This window comes from Ambystoma mexicanum, chromosome 6p, assembly GCF_040938575.1.
Source record: "Ambystoma mexicanum isolate Mex_15411 chromosome 6p, UKY_AmexF1_1, whole genome shotgun sequence".
Classification (NCBI taxonomy): domain Eukaryota; kingdom Metazoa; phylum Chordata; class Amphibia; order Caudata; family Ambystomatidae; genus Ambystoma; species Ambystoma mexicanum.
Window position 1 is genome coordinate 1147803920 of NC_090935.1, and position 23040 is coordinate 1147826959.

General features: G+C 48.3%; 1 protein-coding gene across 1 annotated transcript in view; it reads right to left on the reverse strand.

Annotated features, from left to right (window-relative positions):
* Nucleotides 1-18883, reverse strand: part of DOCK8 (dedicator of cytokinesis 8) — a 1170453-nt gene extending 1151570 nt beyond the window's left edge. Inside the window, exon 1 of the mRNA XM_069625758.1 lies at nucleotides 18729-18883. Within this exon, the coding sequence (XP_069481859.1) occupies nucleotides 18729-18781 (53 nt within the window). The 5' untranslated portion in view covers nucleotides 18782-18883. The remainder of the gene's footprint in view (nucleotides 1-18728) is intronic.
* Nucleotides 18884-23040: the final 4157 nt, after the last annotated feature.

A 23040-nucleotide genomic window follows, 5' to 3' on the forward strand; every position in this document is an offset into this window, starting at 1 on the left:
GCAAACAATATGCTTCTACGTCCACCCCAAGGCATCTTGGCGCTAAGCAGAGTCCACTCAGCAGCCCATACTCTTAGTAGGCCTTTAGACTCAAGGGAAAGGAGCGGCAGATTGGAGACATAGGGGCGAAACTTCCTCTGCAAATATTCAGCGCCACCTTGGCCATCAAAGGCTTGGTGCACTATGCACATAGATTTCAATTGAACTCTGAGCCACGGGTACCCAATGAAGCTTCCATAGAGCTGGAGAGATGGACATACGATAAGGATTACCTGCCACCAGTCTGGCTGCAACATTCTGCAGTACTTGTAGGCGGTGGATCAGATATAAAGGCTGAGGTACAGTAATCCAAGACACTCAGCCAACCAACCTGAGAGCTTCCTCACAAGAAGTCCCCAGGGATCCGTTGGTCAGTTGGTCAGGGAAGGGCCATCACTCTTGGATTCCCCCCCTTTTGGGGACTGTGGGGAGGGCATCCGAAGGCAAGACATGGTATTCCCCGAGTTCCGTGCCCCAATCCATCCTACCCTCCCACTCTGTCTATGGGATACTGTCACCCAAGTCCCGTTTTATCCCTTGACGTTCCCTCAGAAAAGGGAAGATAAAACAGGAGACCAAACCCTTTCATAACCCTTGACACTAACCTTGTCTCTCCTTCCTCAAAACCCAGAGAACATACTATAAACCCAAATAAAGACAGATGGAAAACATCACCCAAGAAAGCCAACTCTACCTCAGCCTTTATGAGGTATTTTCAATCTTATCCCATCTCCCGCTCCTCATTTACAACATGTACTGAGACGAGGAAGAATCAACCGGAAGCATGAGGATTACCCATAGAAACAACATAGGAATACAAAGTGAGCCCTACCCATCTAACACCTTTGAATTTTCCAACTATTAGAGTCCGACAAGGCCAGGCACTTTTCGCCAATTGTGCACACGTGACTCAACTTGACTCCACTGAGGACTATAAAAGGTGTGGTTCTGCACAGGTGAAAGCACGAGATGGAGATGCAGTGTGGAGCATGGCAGCCAAGCAGCAGAAGGAAGAAGTGAGGAAGACTGGGAGAACCTGGAAAAAGAACGGGTGCTGGGATGCCGACCCGATTTGAGGGGGTGCAGCGTGGTTAGGGAACGTGTCTCCAAGGAGCCGGAGCAAGGTACTCGACTGCAAGCTGCTGGCTGTGTTTGCTTGTTCCCTTGGGGCGTGTGCCAGTCCCAAGGGTGCCAGAGGGGCAGGTGGAGAGACCCTCACCTCGCCCCAAACAGGAGGAAGACCGCTTGCCAGCGCTATGCTCACCGGTGAGTTTCACAAGAAAGGAAGAGAAACTCAATAGTGGGCGGGTGGCTGGGGCGGAACTGAAACATTGTTGCAAATGGCATAAAAGTAAAGCAAGGAAAGAAGACAGAAAGGAAGAAAGGTTGAATGCGCTAGACGTGCAGAGTTAAAGGGAGAAATTAACTTTAAATGTGAAAGGCGCTAGAAGCATGGAAACAAGAAAAGTGAAAGTAACAGAGAGGCTGTCAGCGACCCGAAAGCAAGGAAAGGGTGCAAGCGACCAGAAAGCAAGGAAATGGTGTGAGTGAACACGATAAGTTATTGGAAGCTGAACCTTTGTGTGTTGCAAATCGGGTGGGGGGGGCTAAGCTTGGGGAGGGGAACCCAGAGAGGCCCACTAAGGCTGAATATTTATTTTTCAAACAAAGAGGCATAAGCTTGGGGAAGGGAACCTGAAAAGCCTATGAGGAACTGTGTTGTATTCTGTTTGAAACTTTCAAAAATTGAAGGGGGAATGGAATCCAAAGGAACCAGAGACCTTGAAAGTTGTTTGAAAATATTGCAAGAATCGTGTGGAGAAGTTTTCACGAACAATCCTTTTTGATTGTGCTAATTTTTATGACATTGGCAGAACTACGCCTGGTGAGAAAATCCCCTAAAACCAGCCTTGGTTTATATTTCTCTTTGGAACCACTATTTTCTTTTAAGAAGTCTTCCTACCACACTTGTCAAAGAGTGAGGCAAGCATAGGTTTAGACACAGACAGATTTTGTTTTGGACATCAACGGGCCTTAGAAACATCAGTTGAGAGAACAGTCCCTTTAGAGTTAGGCCCAGTTAGGTATTACACCAACCCCAGAACTTTATTAAATAAAGGTTTTCAAACTGTTACTTTTGAGTCTGTCTCTCTTGATACCATGCATGTCTCACACTTCGTTCCATGCAGCTTTGAAATTGCAAAGCTCTTCCCTCAGCCATAGTGGATCATTCCCCCCAGAGGGGCTTCTTACTAGTTTTGATGACTTTTCCAGAGGTTTCCACGTGTGGTCATTACTGTTACAGTATGCAGAAATGTTGGTAATCTTCCTGATTATGCAAACACTGCCATAGATTATGCGAAAAATCTGGCTTTAGACCCGGCCAAGACACAATCAGCACTACTTGATTTAAAAACCAGCTGGACGGGGGCGCTGTTGCGCACGATGAAGATGGCCACCTAGGTGGTAGGCTCTGCAGCCCGGGACCTCTTCACAACACATCACTTCCTCCAGGCATACATGCTGTGAACATCAAGGAGTGATCTATACAGTGGAACGTATTTGCTCCGGTTTGTTGAATTTTGGTGGCTGTGCTATGCCTGGACCGCTACTACGCCGTGCTCCTGCTGGAACAAACTTCTGTTGCCGAAAGGCCCGCTCTGCTTGCCCACCACACCCGTCACTGTTGACGGCCCCGGCGGACATATGCAGCTGTGACCGCCGCTGCTGATGCAGTACTTTGTTGGCAACGACACTGCTGGGGGCTGGCCTCATGTATGGCACCACAGATTCAACTACGGCGTATTGCCATGACCGGGCCCAGAGATCACACACTCTGCTGTGCCTGTCCCACAGGGCTGCTTAACGGAGGGTGGTCCTCTGTTGTCCCTTGGCCGAAACAGTCCTGGCTGACCTTGCGCCCTGGTCCTGGCTGGCGCGTGCTAGCTCTGTGGAGGGCCTGATCTGCTCTGACACTGGGTCCAGTGGTGTTGACCGCCCCAGCTGTCACACGTGGCCAGGTCCCATCTACTTTTGATCTTTGCTGGGGTTCCCTCGGCCCTGGCCCATCCTCTACCCGTCCTTCACCGGTGCCACACTGACCTCAGTAATGCGTTACACGGCCGGAGCGGGGGCCTGAGGGGCATACCTACTTCGGTGCCTGGCCAGTGGTGGCAGTATTGGAGGTGGCCCTCTGCTGATGGAGTCTTCCCGGCCTGCGTCACATACTTCTCCTCCTGACGGCGTCTGCCTCCTGCAGGGTCCTGGATGTTTGCCCGGACTCTGTGAGCAGACTGCCCCTGATCCAGGTTCACCCCCAGCTAGCCTGCAACTGGCCATGGACGGGTCATGCCTCCTTGGTCTGTAGCACCTGAGCGCACCCTGGCATCATCATCTGCGGTGAGTGCACACAGCGCTGCAGGGACCCTCTGTCCACTGCACTGAATGGGGAGTTGTATAGCCCCATCCCTACTTGGGGTGTTCTGAGGCACCTATCCCACTGGCTGTGGACACACCAAAGAAGCTCCCGGAGGTCCTCCCCAGCGCTCCCTGTGCTTGGCGCATGCAGATGCCACCTCAGTACTTGCCATGCAGACACTGGTGGTGGTAATACCCCTCGACTGATGGTGGTTGCTGGGAGGCGTGGTTAAGTGGGATCTGGCTGCTGCTCGGATCATCTCCTTCCTCACTTGTTTAAGGCTTCACCCTAGCTGCCACATCAGTCATCTCTGGGCCCCACTACGTCCCAGGCCAGTCTGCCCCTCCTTTACACTACTACTTCTGCGGGGGATATTGGTCGCAGAGGCTCCTGGGTGCATTCACAAAGCCATCCCGTGCAATTTCAAGACAACCTTGCTTGATCACTGCAACCGCGTCATCCTGCACACCCCTTGCGAGGCAATCCCCAGCTTGTAGATTTTTGTGTAGCCTTCTTTCAGCACAATCCGTTGGACCCTCCTGGTATACTGCCCCATCCCCATGGCCAAAGGTGGAGGCAAGAAACAAAGTTCAATAAATCTATACACTAAGGCCGCACCTAAGATCCAGGAAGGAGCTGAGGGGGTCGGCAGCAAACCCTTAGCGCTGGAGCAACCTACAGAACTACAGCGCATGATGGATTATATGCATGAGGGGCTTACTGCCCTACACTCCAAGCTGGATGATAGGAGTGGCACCATCAATGCTATAAAGTCTCAAATGGAAAAGACTGATGCACGGGTTAAGGAGGTCGAGAACAGAGTGGGGAAAACAGGACGACATCACAGCACTGAGGGCAGATGTATCCTATACTCACTCAGCAGGTGCAGTCCATCAGTAGGAAAAATGAAGACTTCGAGTCCTGCTCGAGACGCAACAACCTACGCCTCATACTTTTGTGTTTTGCAAATCGGGGGGGCCCAAGCTTGGGGAGGGGAACCATGAGAGGCCCACATAGGCTGAATATTTATTTTTGAAACAAAGAGGCATAATATCGGGGAAGGGAAACCGAGAAGCCTACGAGGAACTGTGTTGTATTCTCTTTTATAAAGTCTTAAATGGAAAAGAAAGATGCACGGTTTAAGGAGGTCGAGACCAGAGTGGGGAAAACGGAGGACGACATTGCAGCACTGAGGGCAGATGTATCCTATCCTCACTCACTAGGCAGGTGCAGTCCATCAGTAGGAAAAATGAAGACCTCGAGTCCTGCTCGAGACGCAACAACCTACGCCTCATACTTTCGTGTATTGCAAATCGGGGGGGGCTAAGCTTGGGGAGGGGAACCATGAGAGGCCCACATAGGCGTTCTGGAGAACAGTCTAGACGGCCCTATGAAAGACTGTGTTGAACATACTCTGTTTACCATGCTGGATGATAATAAACGTTCGCCACAATTTGCTATTGAGCACGCCCACCGTTCTATCGTGACAGGGATGCTTTGTTGAGGTCGGCCAGGGCTAAGGGAGAGCTAATGCTTGGCTTTAGCAGGATCCACCTGTATCCTGATTTTTCCATTATGATACAAAAAGAGCGAAAATTCTTCTTGATTGTAAAAAAGAGGCTCCACGACCTGGGGGGTCAAATTTGCTATTCATGTACCCAGCCAAGCTCAGGGTCGAACATGCTGGGAAGGTATACTTCTTCACAATACCGGAGGAGGCCGTAAAATTCCTGGAAGACTATTTCCCTGGAGGACTCGTGTATGTCAGGATTACTCAAATACCCCATGCAATCATCTGTTGGGGAATTGGTTCTGGAACTCATTGTGGTTTTACTGCTTGCACAATATACTTGTTAATTCACTCTGCTATTACAATATGCTATTACAATATGCCGTACATGCACTATTCACTTGTATTAAATATGTAACGTTCTGTTGTGATGTAGGCCGGGCTGTACCCGGTGCGCAGCCCCCCATGCAAAGCTGCATCGACTGTTGGGTTGGTGGGTATTGGGGTAGAGTATTGGGTATTCATCCCTCTGATTGGGAGAAGGATGGAGCCGGTGGGGGCGGGGCAAATCGGAGAGTTGGAGGGAGATAAACAAAATGTGTTAGACATGTGGGTTTGGTTCACGGAATGGCAGTATCCCAATAGTGCTAGCTGTACCAGATGCTTATATTCTGCTCACTCTGTGCCCGAGACCAGATTGGTGCACAGATTAGATGGCGGATAAAACTCTGGGCTTTATGAGCTGGAATGTGCAGGGATTTGGTAACCCTGTGAAAATGCACAAGCTCCAACTGTACGTCCAGCGACATGGAATTCAGTTTCTCTTTTTGCAGGAGACACGTGCTCTGGCAAAGGGGTGCAAAGTCCTGGGGTACGCAACACCACCATATGATCTACTCCTCTCAAAGCCGTGGTGTCCTGACTCTTATTCATAAAACTATTCCAGATGTACACAAATCGTGACATATAGACTCGATGGGCCACTATGTTGTAACACATGGGGTACTAATGGGCCAGGAAATAGCCATGATGAACGCATACGGCCCAAACAACGATGACCCAGACTTACTCCCAGCTCACAGACCTGCTAGCACTGTACCCCCTAGTGCCCATACTGAGGGTGGAGATTTCAACATGATTATGGGCACCAATTTTGAAAGATCTGGATGTAGGGCCTGTCAGCTGTCCAGGGCTTCCCGTGCGATAATTGAAGGCCGGACCAGACTGGGCATGGTGGATGCATGGAGGCTACTGCACCCTTCAACCCGTGCATACTCCTTTTATTCCATGGTGCATGATTCTCACTCTCGTATTGACATGTGGCTGATATCCGATACTCTCACCTGCAATATCAAAAGGGCTGGCATTCTGCCCAGAACCTTCTCTGACCACTTGCCTGTTCCATTGTCACTTGCTTTTGGGGCGGCTGCTGGGGAGAGATGCTCGTGGAGACTCAAGGCACTGGCGCTGACAGATCTTGTGTTCGCGGCAGAGATGGAGAAATGCGTTGAGGAATACTTTGTGATTAATACAGGCTCGGTTGATGCCCAGGCTTCCCTATGGGATGCCTTTTAGGAATATATCCGGGGCATGGCCATGGCTAAGGAAGTCGGCCTTCTTAAAGTGATATGTAGAAATATCAAAGCATGCAAAGATACCCTTAGCCGACTTGAGATGCATTATGCAACGGTTTCAGTTCCGGTCACACTCTGTGACATACAAAAGGAGCTTGATAACTTCAGGGAGCATGCAGACAGAGAACGAAAGTTCTTAGATGACCCTGGTATGGCAAGGACGTATGGCGAGGGAGAGCGCCCCGGTAGACTCCTGGCCAGAGAAGTAGGGCTCAAGGGAGGGAGCCAACATTTTCCAGCAATCCGTGATATGTCCGGAGCGATTGTGCACTCGACGTCTGATGTGAACCAGGCATTTCACTCCTTCTACGTCGCACTCTACGCAAACTCTAATGATAGATCTGTCCCTGAGGTTGAATCCTTCCTTGAGGGTCTGCCACTTTCCATTCTGTCCGACGAGGCGAAGGAGACACTTGATGATTTCTGATGTCCAGGGACGAAATGGATCGAGCTATTGATGCTTTTCCGTCCTTTAATGCACCTGGCCCGACGGTCTGACGATAGAGTTTTATAAACACTTTAAATCTCTCCTAGTCCCTCAACTGCCCACTCTACGGGAGGAAACCTGTACACTAGGGGTTCTCCCTCCTACACTATGAGAGGCAGTCATTATTGTATTGCTCAAACCTGATAAACCGGCACCAAGTTGTGCCTCCTATCGGCCCTTGTCACTAACCAATTCAGAGGTGAAGATATTGGCTAAAATATTGGCCCCCCGACTTGCCCCGTATACGTCATATATAGTCCACCCCGACCAGTCGGATTTTGTTCCTGGCCGCTCCATAGCTTTAAACTTGAGGCTCCATTTCAATATCCTGGCCCAGATGGACCCGGTGCGTGAGTGGTGACGGCTACACTTGATATCCAGAAGGCCTTTGTATCTGTGTCCTGGCAATTCCTCTGGGCGTGCTTGAAAAATGCAACTTCGGTGCGAGTTTTATCTTGTGGATGCAGTTGCTTTATACACTTCCAGTTACTAGGGTCTGCACTAATGGGTGGCTCATGGATTCTATTCTCCATCTGTAGGGGGACTCGACAGGGCTGCCCGTTCTCTCCCTTGATCTTCCCCATCGTGATGGAACCTCTAACTGATCTGATCTGGCATAGACATTCTCAAAGAGGGATCAGGCTAACAGGCACACCTGTGATCATCTTGCTATAAGCAGATGATGCTTTACTGTTTGTGTGAAACCCGAAGATCCATCTAGCACTGATCCTACACGATATCCTTGCCTTTGGCGCCCTGTGTGGCCTGAAGCTGAACTGCGCTAAATCCAAACTTTTCCCGCTGACAGATGTCACTGTTGCACCTCGTTCACCCCATGGGATTCGCTTGGGCACATCAGGCGGTTAAATATCTGGGTGTCACTGTGACATGACAGCGGGCCTCTCTATGGCATATACATCCTCCCACTCTCGCACGAGTTGCGCAACTAGGCGAAACTTCCCCTTACTGTTGCGGGTAGAGTGGCACTCTTGAAAATGGTCGCATTACCTAAACTTCTGTATTATTTCTTGAACGTTACAATTTGTCCAGGTGACGAATTTTTCAAGACACTGAGAGGCGAAATTAAAAACTTCATGTGGCACTCGGGTGCAGTGAGGCTCAAGTGGGAAACGCTGACTAGACCCTACAAGCAAGGTGGCTTGGCTGCCCCAGATTTAGTGAAATATTGGATTGCTGCTCAGGCACAATTTGCAGTCTACTGGTTCGGCAACGACCCCCCCCTCTACCGCATGTCAAGATTGAGCGACTTGTGGCTGTTACACGCAATGTGAAACCACTGGTTCGGCCACCACGTTGGAGCTGTTCTGGTGGCGCTGATCCTGTCGGTGCGCCTGCACTTGCATGGGGCACGATATGGGAACTGGTGGACAACCCCCAACCATTCCACAGGGGCCTCCCACTATGGAATTGACTTCCAACATTCCCCAAACAGGCAAGGGACTTGCTGCCAAATGGCGCAGGAGCGATGTGCCACGCAGGTGAGGATTGTGACATGGGATCTCTAGTGGAAGGGTACGACCTGCCGGGGTCCACCAGGAGTTTGCAGTCCAGTTGGTGGCAGTATGCTGGCCTGAGACGCGCGATCCTTGCTACATGGACAGAATTCCCCACACAACCCCCAGCCGATCCCCTCCTTGGTTTGGTGCTAGAGGGTTCCTCGGCTCGTAGCCGGATAACCATAATATATCATTTGCTGCAAGACCGAGCCAATAAACCACTTACTAAGCTTCAAGCATCCTGTGGTACAGACTTTGGTATAGATATTACTGATGAGAACTGGGAGACAATGTGCTTACAGACACACATTGTCACTCAACTCCAGATTCCGCTTGATACCATTCAAACAGTCACACAGATTTCATTACACTATAGCTTAGCCTATTTTCATCAAGTTGCTCTTCCCTGTGTCCAAGATGCAACTCCCACAGAGCTCGCTAACTACACATGATATGGGACTGTTCGAATTTGAAGGAGTTCTGGAATGGGGTCTGCAACGTAGTATCTAAAATGTTTGGTTGCATAGTTGAGCCTAGCCCCTTGGCCTGATTATTTCACAAATGTGAAGGGCTCCAACCACAATACCACAGACTGGCTAGTTTATGTATGATCCTTGCTGTGCAAAGTATACTCTTGTTGTGGCTGAGGCTCTTATGCCCCTCCGTGGGGACGTGGTTACAGGCTGTTACATGGGCATCCGATCAGGAGGAGCAGTGGAGATAGCTTCAGCCCATCCAGTGCAAACCTGTCGACCCATGTCCCCCCTTCCGCAGTTACTTCCAGCAGCTGCGGGACAATGAGCCGGGTGCCATGGATTTGTGATGCGTTTCTCTAGTCATACATGCATTGCTGTCTGGCCCGCACTGGGCACTTGTAATTGATAAGCCCGACCTTCCATGATGGTACTGTACTTAATGCAGCTGTATGTTGTGCATCACTGTTCGACGCTGCAGTCCGGTTTTGCTGTTGTAATGTCAAACAGTCAATAAACAAAGTTAAAAAAAAATTAAAAACTGCTGGATGAACTTAGGGACTTGGCAAGCCGGCACTTCTTCTCCTCCTAGACTTGTCAGCTTCCTTCGACTTAGTGGACCACAACACTCTCTGCCACCACCTCTGCCAACTTCTCACCAAAAAGCCACAGCCTGGATCACCTCATTCCTAGAAGGAAGAGCAATGAGAATTTTTTCAGAACAGGCCTGTGCCACCCCAGCCACCATCCACTGCAGAGTTCCACAGGGCTTGTGCATCTCACCCACACTTTACAATGTCTTCACAAGACCACTGTTCAACATCCAAGATTCCATCGGCATATGCTACACCAACTATGCCGATGACATACAAGTCCTACTCCCCTCACCGGTAACTACGACTCCGAAACCAATACCCTCAATACAGCCTACTTCACCATCCAGGACTGGATGGCTGAGAACTCGCTGTGCCTCAATTTTATTTATTTATTTATTTATCAGTGGAGACAAAACAGAAATACTTCTGGTTGGACCACAAGAAACTCTCAAAAAGCTCAGCAGCCAATACACTGCATTCACCATAGACAACATACATATCCCTGTATCCTCTTCAGTCAAAACCTCCTCTTCAGTCAAAACCTCCTCTTCAGTCAAAACCTTAGGAGTCCACCTTGACCCCACCCTCTCGATGTCCCGGCAGGTCAATGCCTTCGCATCCTCTGCTGCCTACGCAACCAAACTACTCAATGCTGCAAAACCCTACCTGTCCACCGAGAACTGCATCACTATTGCCAGAGCCATCATTGGGTCAAAACTAGACTACTTTAATGTCCTTTTCGCTGGCACCTCCTCAAAAAACCTAATGAAACTAGAAATCATCCAGAATAATGCACTCCGAGCTGCCCTGAGCATTCCCAAAAGGGACCACATAAGCGCAGCAAGGCATAATGCCCAGTGGCTCCTCATCGGAGAACACATCCTTTTAAAAATGCTAGCCATCACGCATAAGTGTATTGCCAACGCAGCCCCCATTACCTCACCAACAAGGTAACGAAGGCAAGCTCATTCAGACCCACCAGAACACCCTACTCCCATTGTCTCATGCTGCCCAAAGTCAAATGTACCAAAGCAGGGGGGGGGCTAGCTTCCCCTTTATCTTTATTGCAGCCAGACATTGGAACTCCCTGCCAACTTCTTTCAGAGCAGAACCCTCTAACTATACATTACGGAAAGCTCTCGAACTTGGTTGTTCACCTAAAACCATGTATACACCCTCCTCTCTCGCACCCCCTTCTCCTGTTCCCATGTAACTATGTATAACCCATACCTGAAATTTTGCAAGCATTCTAATGTATTCTTAAGCACTCTACTGTACTCTGTAACAGCGCCTCGATGCCCACAGGATGTGGTGCGCTTTATAAATTAATACAATAAATAAATACGAATATTTATAAACCCTGGGCATGGTATGGGATGCCGAACTGTCCAGGTCACACTGATTCAGTCTTCTTGTGGGTTGATCACGAAACTTCTTTGTAACATTTGTCCTTTTCTCTCTCATGAGAACCTTGCCACATTGGCTGCTGTCCTTATTATGCCAGTCCGATAGCACAGCAAGTAAATCGCTCGCTTTGACATCTGTGCAGAGCCTGCTAACGCAGGTTTGAATCCCGGCAGGGCCAAACTCAGCCTTTCATCCTTCCGAGGTCGATAAATGAGCACCACACACCGTGGGTAGTATTAACACACGCCTGGACTAGTGCAATAGCTTGCTTAGTGGTTGTGCACATTCTTCTAAAGCAGCACTCACAGAAGGGGGCACTTAGGATAGTCTCAGGTCTGGCCGGGCGAGCGCATGTTACCTCGGCGAGGCAAGGCCTACATTGTCTGCCCGTAAAACTCAGAATAGGGCATAAAGTTCTGACTCTCAAACGCAAGCGCGTAATGAACACGGCACCCCAGTACCTTAGAACTTGCCTTCAACTTCAGGCGTCATCCCGCCTACTTAGGCACCAATACCTTATGAGATTGGTTAAACCCATATTTAAACACGTAAAAGCAGGCAGACGTAGTTTTAGGGTGCAAGGCCCCGACCTGTGGCATCTGCTTCCGTTGGATCTCAGAGCTGTGGATACAACCATGAAATTTAAAAAGGAGTTAAAGACACTCCTGTTCAACCTTCCGCCTGACTAGGTACTATTGCCTGATTCTCCCGAAGCTGGTTTTGTCTGACTCAGAGTTTCGCCCCTGGTATCTCTCCTCCTCCGGTTTTTAATGCTATTTGTTCTGGCTGTTTGTTTTTTGTGTCTTATGTGTGCACGCCCTGAGGCCCATGGGCGTGTGGCATGATGATATAAGAATTTTTAATAATTAAAAATGGTGTTTCGTGAAATACGGCATGAGGCATTTCAGAACATGTGCATTTTCCATCCCTGTTTGAGAAATGGAAATGGATTGTGTAAAGTAGCGGCTCATAACCGAATGTAACATAATTGACAGAAGCGTGCCCTGGCTGGCTCTGGAATCCCCTTGAACGAAAGAGTTATCTCGAAATATATTGACTGAGTGAACTTAAATGTGTTTGTATTGGTGGAAATTAATGAGTGCTCTACTTTGAAAGGGTTTGAGAAGGATTTTCCTACCTAGGTACTGGCCAATTCCCCTAGTTTTGTGCTGCAGGCAAAGTACCCAGGTCTGGGGGTCTTCTTGGTGGGGAATTCAGTCGTGTTTCTATAGGTATTAATGCAATCCTGCTGGCTTGAAATCATACATTTGAAAAGAAGTGAGAACCCTCACTTTCTGACTCCTATTGTTTCACTATGCACACCTTCTGTCAATCTTGATGGGCGTGTTACCGCACCGGAAGTGTTTTTCTAGCATTCAGTTGTCGCACCTATTGTCTAAACCTCCTTTTCCTTTCACCTCACACTCAACCCTTTTCTTTCTCATCCCAAATACGCCACCTCTCCAACAAGGTCAGGTCAGGTGCCATGAGATCACTATGGTGCCGATGGTCACAGTATAAATACGGAATAACATAACAATCCACACACTCCTGTTGGACTTCCACTCCTTTCCACCCTTGTGCTTTATTTAAAATATTTCTTCCATATTTTGATGTTGTTATCGAAGGCAATGATTTGCTTTTAAGGGAGTTTTATTTAATTTTTTCTATGCGTTTATTTATTTGGCCATTCCTACCCCCAATGATTTTGCTAGGTCTGGAAAAGATCTGGGGCTACGCTAATGTCAGACTATCGGGACTCAGGGCTAGCTAGCCTTTTGGCTGTAGCCCCTGAGCTTCTATCTGGGGCTACAACCAAAAGACCCAGGACACAGCCCCCCCTAGCAACACCTCTGTGCCCCCCCTTTCAATTTTTTGACATAATAGCATTTTAGTTGTACATGTATGTTATTTATTATACATTGGACCACATTAGGAGTGAGGCGGTAAGCGGTTAATGGCGTCGGTAAAGGTGCCAGCGCCGTTAACCCTGCACCGCCTCATTACGAGGTTCCCTCGCAGGACTCGCTCTGGACGTCTGGTCAGACTAGACGTCCTTTGCGGATCCCGCGAGGGGACCACCATGCTAACAACGGGCCTGTCATGGGCCCATTGTTAGCATGCTCCCCATTCCCATTGAGCCCTCTGGGGGCTCAAATGGGAATGGTGATGGTCTGGGTTCCCTGAATGGGGAAATACCGGGCCCCCCAAAGTCAGAATGGCCCGGTATTTCCCCATTCAGAGACCACGGACCCGGACTCGAGTTTGGCCTTATTAAGGGCATGGCTACCTCCAAACTCGAAATGAGGCCCATTGTGTTATATCATGATGTTATGTTTTTATATGTCATAATTTTGTACAAGGGTTGTGAAGCAACAGAAAGGTGGCATATACCTAATACACGATAACGGCACATGGTTGAAGAAAAGGGCCACATCACCCATTGTACACCTGCAAAAGTAGAATATACAAACCATCTGAATCTATGATTACCCTGCTGCCCTCTATTAACAGGATGAGGAAACTGCACAACACAGGTTGGGAGGGTTAGTCAAGGACGGACTATGCAGATTAAATCCCAGAAGAGCCAAGCAAGAGGCCAAGGACAATCCAACTTCCCAGCCCAGGGCTTTCCTACCAGTGGAGCCACAGACCAAAATATGCCCTCAGTTAAAAGTTATGGTGATTCCTCCAAGCTTTCCTGTCTATGGAGCATGGCCATTGTTGGTAGGGTGACCAGATTTTCAAAATAAAAATCTGTGACAGGCCACCAACATAAAAAAGGACCACAACTGTGGGCTGAGCTTGCATAAGTGCACACATATGTGGCAACACACTAAAATTGGGTTATTTTCAACTTGTCAATATTTTCAGGTTAAAGTAAAGCAAACCTTGCTATAATGGTAATTATTGCATGTATTAGATTTAGAACCCCCACCCCCATTCTGGCAAATATATTATCATATGGGCTGAAATCCTGTAGGTAACAGTGCCAAACACCTGGCTGCTTCTGTGAACTGTAGTGGTGGGATTACCTAGAAATGTCCGGGTTCGATGTTTGATGAGGCATAGCTGCAGCATCGAGAGCCAAGATGACAGTCTGAGCTGAGATGGAGCCATCATGCCACGTCAAACACTGGAAAAAAAATTGGTAACGGAGCTGTCAATTTCATCTGTAGCTGCAGAGCTAGTGCAGCTAGTCAGTGCCCAGTGGACTCAAGTTGTATGTTGTTGCAGTGGGTGCAGTAATCCTCGGCTGTGCAAGAAGCAGAGAGGAGTGCACAAACCCGTTAAAGTCCTGCTGGAGTTTAAAATGCTGCACATGGAATTGAAACGAACTGGAGCACCAGCATTTTTGAAGCTGGGGTTTCATCTCGGGAATCCCGGCAGGCCAATCTCGCATGCCCGGTGACATCAGGATCACTCGCGAGAAGCATGGAGGGCACTGCAGAAGGAACTGTAAGCATGCGCAGAGCCTCTAAGTCAAGTGCTCATGCTTACAAAGTGATCCATGGATTTGTCAACCGAGAAAACCCGGGACAGTGTTTTCTGACAATTCAAAAACTGGGACATGATTTTTAAACTTAAACTCTTGGGACGCCGGGACGACGAGTGAAATACCAGGACAGTCCCAGGAAAACCAGGACGTCTGGTCACCCTAAAATGGTCGCCATTTGGGGCCTATGGAGTAAGTGGGAGTACCTATGCCCACCTTTCATTCCAGTGGCTTATTTACCAATTCAACGGTAACACTTTGTAGAGGAGGAGCGAAGTACTTCTGCCGGAAGTCCCGCCCCCGATCTTCTGAAGGACGTTCCAGGAGAAGTGTGAAGATGAGTGAAAGAGGAGACTGGTGATGTCACATCAAGCAGAAATTATGCACCCAGAAGAGATGCCAATGAAGAAAGTATATAGACCTTATAGAATATGATGACGAAATAGCGAAATTAAGAAACATTTTGGGAGCAAAATGAAGATTGCACATGTGGAAAAGCACTGAAGAAAGTGCAAAACCATTTCACAAATGTACGGATGCAGTAAGGCAAGTAGACGAAATAATCATAAGGCTGGCTATACGTAGTGAATAGACTATATATGTGTGTATATTATTTTAGCAAAATTGGACCCCGTGAATGAAAGGGCTGAAAGTGTGGCGCAGCAGAATAAAACAAGCTGTAGGCAAAGGAAGAGTCGAGAAGGCTTGCATGGCCCACTGTCAAGAGTCTTGGCAGCCAAGAGCCTGATTATCTACCCGAGAAGATCCAAAGAAAGTAAGAAGTGAGTGGAGCTCCTGTTTGAGTTGTAATGGAAAAACACTAGAAGTGCCAGGTTTTCTTCATTTAATAGTATTAAATTCCACGAAGGAGCTCAAAATGTGGTCTCGAGTAACATGGTCAGATGAAAATAGACTTTGGAGCGAGCTACACCAAGACCAGGATATAAGGCCATGCCTTCACTCCCTTTAATTCTCAGGCCCACTGAGCCTTCGCAAGGCCAATTTCAAAGACTAATTGACTGCCAGACAGCACGAGTGATGATAGATGTTGGGCTAATTGGGTGGTGAGGCATGACCAGGCCAACCCCCTAACAACATTCCAGAAGGGTACAAGTGTGCCAACCAATTATTGAGGGCCACGTAGCAAGGAGCCCTATAGTTTGAGAGGCCAATAGAATGTTGTGCATTAGTCTGACATGGAAGATGACTTGTACTTGGGGTGGGCTTAGTTGTCCACCTGACCTTAGAGACCCAATCACGATCCCCGCCCTTATAGAAAGTATACATAGATGCTCTCTTTAAGCCTATCACAAACCCCCATAGGTTTTCTTATTTTGCCACGTAGTATGACGAATTTTTAGTATAAAGTTGTGCTTGTTTATGAAGTCTTGGGAGGATAGCTCAGGGGCAACGTGCTCGCCTTGGAAGCAAAACAACACAGAGCAACACCGGTTCGATGCCCGGGTCCACGCTTAGAAACCTCTGGGTATTAAGCATGTTATAAATAACCTATCATATCATATGTTTGAGAGACTCTTGACAGAGAATGCTGTGTGGCATTCGTTGATGTATGTTGTACTCCCTGTTTTAACAAGTATAATTAAAACAGTCGTACTTTTGCCAAACTTCCTGAGTCAGTCTGATTATTAATGTATGAGTAAGATCTGCATCCCCATCCATCTCAGATACTGTTACCTCGTCTTAAAGGACCTCCGAGTTCAGCGTGTTCACTCTTCTTCACCTGAAGCCAATCTGGTATCGCTCAGGGTGTGGGAGATCCTTTTATCAAACTCTCCTTTGTGTCCCACAGCACTCATTCTGCATACAGCCAATTCCTGGCTCTGAAACCTCAATCAGCAGGATTGGCAGGACCTCTGTGGCTATCAGCAGAAGGGAATCCATTATGATTATCTGGTGAGTAGCCTACACAACTCCTAGGAACTCTTGAGCACAGATCAAGGCCATTGTGCATCACAATGTGACTTTAACGTAAGGCTGCCACCACAATATTAACGACTAAAGTTCTACTCGCCAATAAGGGGGAAGCTGTTGTCCCTTCTTTTGTTTACATTTTCTTCTGGTGAAAACACTGAAAAATATACATTCATCCCAATGATCACTAATCATCCACGTTTGTGCAGCTCTCATTGCGAGTGGTAATTCCTTCTGAAAATGGTACACTGAATACTCGCTTTCGCAGAGTTTAGAAGCAAGACAACCCCTAGTATGAAGCACTACAGTAAAACATGGTTTAATTGCATTGTTTTGTAAACATCCTACCTACTTCAAGCATGTATGGCGAACACCAGTTATCTGGTCTTTAAATGGCATATAGGTCTGGTAATTCTCAAATACGGCCTGACAAGCGGAAATGGATTGAATGCATCTTGTATCTAACAAATGTGTATGTAATTTGAATGTGATTGCATGTTAAGTAAAGCAGATCCCTCAACTGTTGACAGTTGTCCTGTGGGTTGATAGATTTATACTTGTCCCCGTTCCACCTTTGGCGCTGCAACCCATAGAATATAGCTGAGACCTGTGAAATATTCATCCCAGCTGTCACATAGTTACTGTCAAAGCAAAGCAATCCACGCCACCTCGGAACACTCTTCATACTACGGTTATTATAAAGTCACTAAACTAGCCATCTCTGCCAAGGATTGATCAGTTTCTTGAAATTCTATTGCATATGCATGCAATTAAATGCTCTATTGATTTAATGTCTGTTCAGACTATGCTCTGCTGAAGAGCCATTAACTCACAGCACTTAGAAGCAATAACAATGGCAGTAAGGTGCTATACAAACATCAAGTAACATAACACAACTGAAGGGCGTGAGAATGTCTTAATGAGAACATCTGTTCACAAATTCGGGGGATTCCCCAACAAAGTGATGTCTCTTAGCTAGAGTGGATACGCCTGGGCACCCCTTTGTATTAAAGCCAGTGTGCTTTTCCAACATATCATTATGCATGCAGTATTTTACTTGTTGCTGACAAACTCATAATGAGGTTTCTTCTAGGGGGGAGTAGAAGGAAACCCCATTGCCACTGCTTCCTACCCAATTTGATAAGAGTTCTAAGCAACGGCCATGTGCTTCTCCCTGCGTGATACTCACTGTCCAGCCACCAATCAGAATACAGCATTCCATCTTGACATGCAAACCAATGCAATTCTTTTGGGGAGGCGGTGACATAGAGTAATTATACATCTCTGCGTAGATTGGACGAAAATTCATGCCCTTAGCACTCCGGCAGACCCGTTGAAGATTCAAGGAAGGCGGATGATCATAATACACCCTGATTGCATGCCTGACAGCAGCCGTTGGCGCGTGCAATGCCATGGCTCTGAAAACAGAACTTGCCACACACAACGGAAACGTTCAAAAAGGCAGGTCTTGTTTTCACGCCACTTCACCCTGCAATCGTTCCGCGTGATTCCAGTGAGGTCGAGCTCTTACTTTAACCAATGCCGGGAATGTACAGATTTCTGCCACATGCCGCCCAGAAGTAGGTCATTGAAAAGGGGAACTTTTTGCGTCAGGCAGAGCGGACATTAGTCAGCTGCATGCCTCCTTAGACGCAACACCAGGGGAAACGCTCTCGCCCTGTCATAACGGTGCCAGCCGCAGGAGTTTTTGGCACCCTGCAAGTGGCAACGCTGCCGTTGGAAACTAAAAACACAGCACGGCGAGCACCTGCGGATAGTGTGAATACTCTTCTACGAGGCTCAGTGAGACCACATGGGGCTCTTCCAGGGGGCGGGGGATATAAGCCCAATAATTATACATTTTCTAGCGGAGTTAGACCGCACTGCACGGTCGAAGAGTGAGTGAAAAAGAGAGAGAGAGAGACGGCTTGTTTATCTTCAGGGGAGTGTGGGTGATGCTCAAGTCCTGCGTCATTTGCGCCTCAGAAAAGTAAATATATTGTTTTCCTATTTTGTAGCATCCCCAGCCAATGACCGTACCTCCCGCCGAGCCCCCTCTTGTGTTGGCCTCGCCCATTCCCCCATGTTGGGGGCTCCCGCCTGCGTCTCTTATCACCACAGCCAAGGCAGCATGCAAACCAAGCGGGACACCGGGTGGCTGGCGGGGCTCCTCGGATCCGCAGCAGCCCATGGCGGCGGTGCGGGGGGCAGCTGCTTACCTGTTGATCTTCAGGGCAAAGGCCCGCTTGTCGGCGCTGCTCATGGTAGCCATGGGGCCGTGCGGGCTGTGTCCGGCCGCTCGGCGGGCTGCACACTCGGCCACAGTGTGCGCTGCAGCCGGGGCTCACTTCAGAGCTGTCACTTCGTCTGGGCGATCATTTCCGCATTGCTACCTTCCTCCAGCTGCGGGAGCCAAGAGGGGAGGGACGCGGGGCGGCGACCTCTCCCCAGTGCCCCCGGCGGATTCCCATTCACCTTGTCTCTCCGTCAGTCAGGAGTCCATGTCCAGCTCAAGCACCCGTGTCCGAACACTTACTTCAATGAAAGACTTACTTGAATAATGGGAATTTTGAAATTAATGACAGTTCATTTGCGGGCAAGCTAGCGGGGGGGGGGGGTTTAAGTGGTCGACCGTGTCAGACATCGTAGTCACCCTGCAGATGCGTACAGATTTTCAAGCCAGTAAGCAACCATTTATGTTGCAAAGGCGGGTGAAAACACCCGATTTTATTTTTGGCGGGTGAGAGGCCCATTGAAACGAATGGGCTTGAAGGTGGCTTGGCGGGTGAGTCAGCTGTTTGCAAGGCGGGTGTCACCCGCCAAAAACGTGTGAGTTGAGAGCTATGCAGTAAGGTCCCCCTGCCCCTTCACTCCAGAGTCACTACATCGATAAGGATGGTGGCGTTTCTTCCCATTTGTCCATTTCCCCTCCTCTCTCAGACCTTCCCTTCTTTTTATCGTATTAGCTTTTGACTCACACATTTTATTGTCCTTCTATTTTTCATATATATCTTCTGAAACCTTTCTACCCAATATCTCCCATATCTCATAATGCCTTTCTTACCCCTTTATCTGTCATTCCTCATCTCCCCCAGCCCCTTTCCTTTTTTCACCTGCAGGCGTGTGTTCCCCTCCCCCTCTAATTGTGGTGCATTTCTCAGTCGCCATCCCTCCTCTCACCACTCCACTCTGTCTACACTTTCTCTCACTCCCATCAATAGTTTTTATGCGACTTTAAGCGGGCTGGACACACTTTTAACCAGTGATGAGCTCCGATCGAGATTATTATAGAAACCTTCTGACAGGCTCGGACTGCCCTATAGGGCAATAGGCACATGGCCGAACCAAAACACAAAATGCTGGTGTGGGCCAGTTTTTGGGGTCAAAGTGGGCCACTGTTTTGGCCATTTTGGGCCAGTCTGAAGAGTTAATTCATTACCTGGCTAGTAGATTTCAGCAGTGTTGCTGAATACATATTCTTTAAAATGCACAATTTGCATCACACTTCATCAAAAAACGACCCCTTGGTTGATATTCAAACAGTGTCACAAAACTAATGTATAGCCATTTGCAACAGTGGGCCACTTTTTCATTGGTGCCTGAGACAATTGTATGGCCCAGTCCGACCCTGCTTTTGCTGCTCTACCCAATACAAAACAAGTTCCTAGGAGGGGGCGGTGTACACTTCGATATATCTGTTACTTTTCCCTTCCAATAGACCATTAAACCATTAAGGAAAAAGGCTTTTTTGCGCAAAGCGCACATTTTAACTTATTCACTTCTAAATCCTTTGGATTATCAGATAAGGCACAGTGAGGTGACATGCTTCGCCCAGGATCACACAATTCAGTTCAGCGAGGAAACCAGGATTTGTGCCCCGGTTTCTTGGAGCCACAATTTCTAGTTTGACCCAAGTGTACAATGTTTCCAGCATAGTTTTCTTCTAAAAGCCAAATTCATCTTTGTTTCATAAAAGAGAGCACTAATCTTGTGAGAAGTCAAACTGGCATTATGCAAGACAGCTTTGCAAGTGTCATAGTTACATGTTAGTTGGATGGCTGAGGATACACGTGGGGAAACGATACAGACGACTCATGTCCATCAGGGGCGTAATGTAACAAAACATGTGTAAAAGCCTACAAAAGACTTGTACGCATGTTTGTTACGTCAAGCCCCATTTTCAATCATTTGTATGGCGGAGAGGAGGGGCAGAATGTTAATGTTATGTTAAAGGATATTTGTACCGCGCACTGTCACCACCAGAGTGGTCCCCTGGTGCTCTGGCGGCTCTGAAAAGTTAAGGGGGTGAGTTAGTCGGAATAAGCAGGAAAAGTGCAAGAGAGCAGTGATGTGCCGTTGACAGCCTCAGCCCGGTTAACACAATTCGCTGGGATTGGGGTGTTTTTCGGTCGGTAGCCGTCGTGTGTTGTTGTGCGATGTAACTTTCCGCCAGCTTCCTTCCTCTCCGCCATACAAATGCTCTAGCATTTACGGCAGGATCGATTTTCATGCTGGCGCAAATGCTGGAGATCCCTACAGGGTTCCCTGGCTTTATGCACAAGCATAAAGCAGGCAGATCCCATTGTACATGCTGCCTGGCTTGTGAGCATCCCAGGCAGCTTTTACTCACTTTGCACAGTGGAGTGCAAAAGTGCAGGGCAAAAGATGACATACACGTGTGTACACTGCCTTTTTCCCAGCACATTTTCACTCCGCTGTGCAAATTACATAAATTTGGCAGCTGACAGCTGTTTATGTTGCAGTGCTAACATAATGGCTCCTGTAAGGGCGTCAAAGAAGGAAGCTGACACAAAGGTGGCAAGGTTTTGGTTGTAAAGTTTTATTTCTCAAATAGAAATACTCTACGTGATGCTGGAAATGCCTTATGGAGGGACCGGGCTTCCTTGTCCTGCCACTTTTCTGTGTGTGTTTTCTCTGTTTTCTGCCACTGAGGTCCAGCATGGACGTCTGGCAGTAAACCACTTCATGTTTTCCTGTTGGTGAACAACACCCATGGGATACCCTTATGGCTCCCATGGGTGGGGGTACAACATTGAACCGCTTATGTGAGTTTTTGGGCACTTGTGTGTTGCCCACAGAGCAGGGTATGGGCTGGTGGCAGCTAAACGCTGACTTGGCAGTGGCTCTGAGTGTCCTCCATTTTTGGGACCCCTTGACTATCATAGGAATCAATGGATTCCTGAAGGAAGGCAAGATGACCACTGTGACCTCTTGGTTTCTATTGCCTTTTACCTTGTTTCCCAAAGTCCTGGGAAGCCCTGCCTCTGCCCCTTTCTTCCTGACTGGCTGTTGGGTGGAAATACTATATAAGGACTGTGTTGTGGGTACACTCTTGGGGTGGGACCTGTGTGAATGGAGTCTGGGGTAAACTCGCATTCTGTGTTGTGGCTGTCTGGTTTCTGTGTGTGACACAATGACTGAGACATCCCTGACTGAAACTGGGATGAATGCAGTGCAGTGTGCTGAAAGACTGGGTGCTTACCCCAATCCACATTCTTTGTTAGGGGTGTCTGGGTGGAGTGAATGGGCTGAATGCCTGTGAGCCCGATTAGCTGCCTGCCTGCATGAATGCCCTCCTGCGTGATTGGTTGACTAAGCCTGTCTCAACCTGAGTGAATGGGAGCCAATGTGTATAACAAGGGACCTTTCACTCACCAATTTGTTCAGAAGCTGAAGTCGAAGCTGAAGCAAGAAGATGCTGTTCCTTGAAGCTCAGCTGGAGGAGAAGACTGTTTCTGCATTTTCATCGTGTAATCCAAAAGCTGCTGTGTTCTTCCAAGGACTGATCCAGAGAGGACCTGCAGAGGAGACCTCTGCCCGAGCTATGAGGGACCATTGTGCAACCTGCTACTCTTCATCCGAAGTACCTTGGAAGCCAGACCTGAGTGTCTGCCATGAGGTCTTTGTGAGTCCTGAAGAGGAGTGCCCAGACATCTCGAGTCAAAGAAGGCCAGTGGTGTCACCCAGGATCCGAAGAAGCATTTGTGACGCTGGGTACACTGGGATATTGCTGCTTGACACCTGGAGCTGCAAAAGTTCCAAACTGCGAAAGAATACTTCAAGGGACATTCTTGCCATCATCACTGACCACTTGTTCCTGCCGGAGAAGGTCCAGGGTCAATGAGTGCAGAGGAAGATGGGTTTCCCGCCACCAGAAGCCAACAAAGATGTCACGAGGGTCCAGACTTGGTGAGGGTCCATCATCCACTCCAGTGTTCGAGTCCAGGTAACCAGAAGCCATCCAGCACTGACGAACCAAAAGTCGGAAACCACGTAATCCAGACACCAAAAGTATCCTATGCACTTGTCGCCACCAGAAGTCATCGAAGGTCCCCAGGGGTCTGACTCTCATCTGCCAAGACTTTGAGGACCCCACAGCAAGTTTCATCCCCCCAGGACTTCTACAGTCTGAGAACTCTTTTGACCAACGAAGAGCAACTGAAAGAGCGAGCTGCTGCACTTCGGAAAGACTTTGGTTCCATTTTTCTTCTTGGACTCAGCATCCCAGTA